The sequence below is a fragment of the Otolemur garnettii genome, unplaced genomic scaffold (assembly GCF_000181295.1).
Source record: "Otolemur garnettii isolate 467f Iridium unplaced genomic scaffold, OtoGar3 scaffold00003, whole genome shotgun sequence".
Taxonomy (NCBI): Eukaryota; Metazoa; Chordata; class Mammalia; order Primates; family Galagidae; genus Otolemur; species Otolemur garnettii.
This window is the reverse complement of record NW_003852398.1, coordinates 4,221,841-4,227,456: the sequence shown is the minus strand read 5'-3', so window position 1 is coordinate 4,227,456 and position 5,616 is coordinate 4,221,841. Positions and strand designations below refer to the sequence as shown.

The 5,616-nt window shown below is 48.6% G+C and overlaps 1 protein-coding gene across 2 annotated transcripts in view; it reads left to right on the top strand.

The window, feature by feature from the left end:
• Positions 1 to 5,616, top strand: part of ERGIC1 (endoplasmic reticulum-golgi intermediate compartment 1) — a 115,693-nt gene that overhangs the window by 70,739 nt on the left and 39,338 nt on the right. For both annotated transcript variants that reach the window (XM_023515218.1, XM_023515223.1), the window contains exon 5: positions 3,784 to 3,908. In XM_023515218.1, the coding sequence (XP_023370986.1) occupies positions 3,784 to 3,908 (125 nt within the window). The remainder of the gene's footprint in view (positions 1 to 3,783; positions 3,909 to 5,616) is intronic.

Here is a 5,616-nt window from a genome sequence, read left to right as displayed (position 1 = left end):
AAAAAAAAAAAGAGACAGAGTCTCACTGTGTCACCCTTGGTAGAGTGCTGTGGTGTCACAGCTCACAGCAACCTCAAACTCTTGGGCTTAAGCGTTTCTCTTGCCTCAGCTTCCCAGGTAGCTGAGACTATAGGCACCCACCACAATGCCTGGCTATTTTTTTGTTGTTGTTGTCCTTGTTGGTTAGCAGGCTAGGGCCTGGTTCGAACCCACCAGCCCCGGTGCATGTGGCTGGCGACCTACGCACTAAGCTGTGGGCACTGAGCCTGTTTGTTTGTTTTAACCAAGAGAGTGAATTATTTGTATAAGACAAAAATTCATTCAAACTGCAGTTCAGGCTTGGCACCCATAGCTCAGTGGGTAGAGCGCCAGCCACCTACACTGGGGCTGGCGAGTTCTCACCTAGCCCAGGTCTGCTAAACAACAATGACAGCTACAACAGAAAAGCAGCTGAGTGTTGTGACTGACACCTGTAGTCCCAACTACTTGAGAGCCTGAGGCAAGAGAATCGCTTAAGCCCAAGAGTTGCTGTGAGCTGTGACACCATAGCACTCTACCAAGGGCAAGATAGTGATACTCTGTCTCAAAAAAAAAAAAAAAATTACAATTCAGAGTCAAATCCTGGCTCCTTAACTCACTAAAACTGTGACCTTGGCTAAGGTAACCTCTCCGAGCCTCAGTTTCCTGGTCTTAGTAATGGTCTTAGTAATGGTCTTAGTAATATCTATACAGGCCTAATGTTGTTGGGAGAATCCAACGAGATGGTTCCTAGACTTATTAGCAAGTGGACTGCTTGTCTGGGCTGGGGTTCTAGCTGTCCCTCTGTGTAGCCAGTCAGGGAATTTATTGCAGGCCTTTCCCTTCCCACCCGCTTGCCTTCTGTCAGAGGGCATGACTGAGGGCAGAACACTGGGTGGGTCTCCAGCCAGAGAAAAGGATAGATTTAGCTCTGTTAATGGCTTTTGGTGAGACTTACATCACAATTTTGAATCCTCAATGGGCCCCAAGCCAGGGAATGTATTGAAATAGGTTGGTTTTATTTTTTATTATGTTTTCTCTTTCCCTTACAAAAATAATCCATCTGGCAGCTTCTCATTTAGAAATTGATTGTGTCTCTGAAGCAGGGAAATTCTTAATGAGGCCAGAGGACGGCACCAGTGGGGCAGGGAAGGGAAAGGATGTTGTTCTAGGAGAGGCCGGGTGACATCAGGCCTCTGGCTGTGCTGCCCCACATCTCACTGGGCTCTGCTGGATCTTCAGGGTTATAACTTGAACACCCCACCCCCACCCACAGTCAGAGCCCAGCTGGTGTTTCTTTAAAAGAAATAGAAGTTTTTATTATAGAAAAAAATGTAGGCTCAGCATCGTATCTCTGGAAAGTCCAGAGAAATAGAAAAAATTGCCCATCATTCCACTCCCCGATGACTGTCGGTTGACTTTTTGACATCATTCTGTCCAGCTGGCCGTCCTCTCTGCATTTCTGAACATGGCTGAGATCAGGCTGCATGTATGATCTCATATCCTGCTTTTAAAAGTAATAATCTTTAATACATAGCTAATACAGGAAAACTTTGTATTATATTTAAAAAGACAACATAGTCAAAAATATAAAAATATATTTAAGAAGTAAAAAGTAAAAGCGCGCCTCCGTATTCGCTCTCGTTGTACCCACCATGTCGTCTTCCCCAGAGAAAGCCTCTGCTAGCGGCTGGAGTCCCTTCTCCCCACTCCTACATGTCTGCCAACATATATCGTGTTTGAGGGGTTTTTCCCCCTTTTTATACAATTGAAACTCTCTGATATGGGACCCTCTGGAGTTTCTCTTTTTTTTCAGCTAATATCTTGGAACTGTTCTTACATTATTCATAATATGAGTAAAATAATAACAGCTGCCATTTATTCAGTTCCTGTCCCAAGCCAGGCCCTATCCTATATCCTTTGGGTGTAGTGATGCCCAACAGAGTGGCTGGAGGGTGTGGGCTCTAGAGCAAGACCACGTGGATTCCAGTCCAAGCTCTGCTGTTTCTTAACTGAGAGATTTCTGTGCCTTGGTTTCCCCAAATGCCGAGTGGCACTGCTAATATTATCTTCCCCACAGAGATGTTCAGATGGCATGTTCTTACCTAAAAGGCACTTAGAAGAGAGTCTAGCACATAGCAAGTGCTGTGTCAGTTTTCTTTAATCCTTACCACAAGCCTGTGATAGAGGAAGAAACTGAGGCACAGAGAGCAGTTAGGTGTCCTGCCTGAGGTCCCGGCACTGCTAAGTTACCTCTGCCCCACTGGAGCCTCTTCTCCGTTCTTTGTGTCTGCTGTATCACAGATGAAGGCCATACTATTGGCTGACCCCACAGTGATGGCCAGTTGAGTTGCTCCCAGTTGTCACGATTTCAAATAACTTTGTCCAGAGCAGCCTTGCCCATACATCTGGGCACACATGTATGTGTCTGTAGGGTCTGTAGGACTGGTTCCAAGGGTTGGAACTGCTAAGTCAAACAGAGACCTGCCTGCGTTTCTTTTATTTTTTTGTTTTTTTGTTTTTTGGGACAGAATCTTACTTTATCGCCCTTAGCAAGAGTGCCGTGGTGTCACACCTCACAGCAACCTCCAACTCCTGGGCTTAGGCAGTTCTCTTGCCTCAGCCTCCCGAGTAGCTGGGACTACAGGTGCCCACCACAATGCCTGGCTATTTTTTTGTTGCAGTTTGGCTGGGCCAGGTTCGAACCCACCACCCTCAGTATATGGGGCTGGCGCCCTACCCACTGAGCCACAGGCACTGCCCCTCATGTTTCTTTTAAATGTAACGCTATAGCATCAGCATTTCCCCCATACTACAGGCCGTGGAGGTACCACATTCCCTTCTCCGGTGGGCCCTCATTTGCCTCCCTATTCCCACTGAGGAACATGGGGTGGCACTCTTCAGATTGCTTCCAGCTGTTTTTCTTGCACTGTAGCCTCCTTTCTATTCCTCCTGCGTGGGAAACTTTCCATAGTTTACAGGGATCCTCTCTCTGCTTACCACTTGGACTATCTCAGGGAATGCTGTTGGCATTGGTGTACCCATTTGGGTACTCAGATGGGACTCAGATGGGAAAGCTGAGTCCCAATAAGGTGACAGGGTCCCCTTGGAATCAAGACCAGGGTTTCCATTTAGTGTACTGAGGAGCCTAGAAAAGCACCGAGCCTCCTGCAGGGCAGGGTCTGTCTTTTCCCTTTGTGCTATTCCACAGGGCTGGGGGGGCACAGGCATGGGATAAAGGAAGGCATAAGTGAGTGATTGGTAAATGCATGAAGGCCTGCTGGAGCCTGTTCACCTCATGAACCCAGGGACATCAGGTGCAGTAAGTGCTAACATTTATTATGTGCTTTCCACTTACTGTGCATCAGACCTTGTTCTAATGTTCTAATTTTCTGTGCCTGTTGATCCTCATAATCCTGCAAGAAGGGCTCAGTTACCCATTACCAGCCCCATTTTATAGAGAAAGAAATTGAGGCATCCAGAGGTTAAGAACCTGAGCCAAGGTTGTAGTGAGGATAAAAAGCAGAGCCAGGATTCAGACCACCAGTGTGCCTTGGAATCTTTACTCCCCTCCTCCCCTCAGCCTCACATATAACAGAGTCATCCCCTGTACCCTATCGACTCTGGATCCCAGACCATGAGCTCTTAGAGGGCCCCGGGCCTGGCCTGTTCAGAGAGTGGATGAGGGTTCCTGTAGAGGAGAGGCTGCTCCCAACCTCCTGTGTCTCTGGGTTTGTGATCATTGCCTCCCCTTGGTTTTTACAGTGGTTGGGCTGGACATTCAGGATGAGATGGGCAGGCACGAGGTGGGCCACATCGATAACTCCATGAAGATCCCGCTGAACAATGGGGCAGGCTGCCGCTTCGAAGGACAGTTCAGCATCAACAAGGTACAGAGACCCTGCCTGGGGCTCTCTCACCTGCACCCCCTTCTCTCCATCCCCTTCCTCCCTGGAACTAGTTGGTAGAGGTGTATGCCTACTTGACCCAGTGGTGCCCTTAGGTTGTGAGGACCAGTGTCCAGCCAACTGGAAGCTTCTGTGGGTTCCAGGCTCTGTGAGGTTTTTTAAGTCCCTGATGGGAAGGGCCGCTTTTCTTCCTAGATGGGGAGACAGTGGGTGATAAGAAGGCCTTAGGATCTGTAGCCTAAGGTTCCAGTACTAGCTCTACCCGCTCTTGGCTAAGCAATGCCCGCCGAAGTTACTTGTCCATGTGATGGCGAGGATGTGGTGGCAACAATGATATCATGATACTACCCACTTACATAATTTATGTGAGAATAAAATGAGTTAATACACATTTATTCCTTAAAAAGATGCATTGAGAACCTTCTGTGTTCCAGGGTTGTGACAGGCTCTGGGATAACGTTCCTGAGTTGGTGGGACTTACCTCCCAGTGGAGGGAGATAGTCGGTCTGCAAACTAAGTGCTGTAGCAGGTGCTAAGTGCTGGGATGGGGAGTAAAAGGGGCAAGGAGTGAAGTGTGTGTGGTAGGTTTGAAGGCACCTTGTCAGCTCCAAAAAATCATTCAAGGATTGCTGTTGTTTTGTCCCCAGACCCAGGAGCTTCAGCTCCTAAAGTCACAGGTGTGAGGGCAGGGGCAGTCCAGTGAGGGCCAGCACATTCAGCTCAGCTCAGCATTGCCGCAGTGGAGCCTCTCAACAACCCTGTGAGGTAACACATTCTACAGATGAGGATGCTGAAGCCCAAAGAGGTCAGGGGTCTTGCCTGAGCTCACGCACTTCCCCATATCCCACAGCTGCCCTTCTTGATCCCAGCCAGACTGGGCCACTGAGCACACCAGGCTTCGTGTGTCCCTCCTGCAGCTTCTGCTTAGAGCACCCCTCTTTTAGTCCCTGACACCTGAACTGGAGATTGCAATCTCAACTAGCCACATCCGGTCCCAAGACAAGTTAAGTTTGTCCTATATAACATTACACATCAGAGCCATTGCTATTTAATGAAAGATCAGGAGTCAGGGTGTGATGACACATGCCTGTAATCCTAGCACTTTGGGAGGCTAAGGCAAGAGGATCACTTGAGGCCCAGAGTTCAAGGCTAGCCTGAGCAAGAGTGAGACCCCCATCTCTACAAAAAATAGAAAAATCAGCCAAGTGTGGTGGCGGGCAACTGTAGTCCCAGCTACTTGGGAGGCTGAAGCAGGAGGATCACTTGAGCCCAGGAGAGTGAGGTTGCTGTGAGATATGATGATGCCACTGCACTCTAGCCCAGGTTACAGAGCAAGACCCTGTCTTAAAAAGGAAAAAAAAAATCAGGAGTCCAGATTTCTGGCTTTTAAAAGCCAGAGGTTCTGGCCACAGTGGACCCATGTTCCCACTAGTGACAATAATCAGGCACCAAGGAGCAGCTCATCCCTTTAGATGGGGCATATGCTGGGCCTTCTAGTCTTTCAAGCAGAGTGAACTTCTTACGTGATAGCATCAGGTACTAATGCGGAAGCTTCAAGACCAGCTCGGTGCCTGTGGCTCAAGCGGCTAAGGCGCCAGCCACATATACCTAAGGTGGCGGGTTCAAATCCCCAGCCCGGGCCCACCAAACAACAATGATGGCTGCAACCAAAAAATGGCCAGGCGTTGTG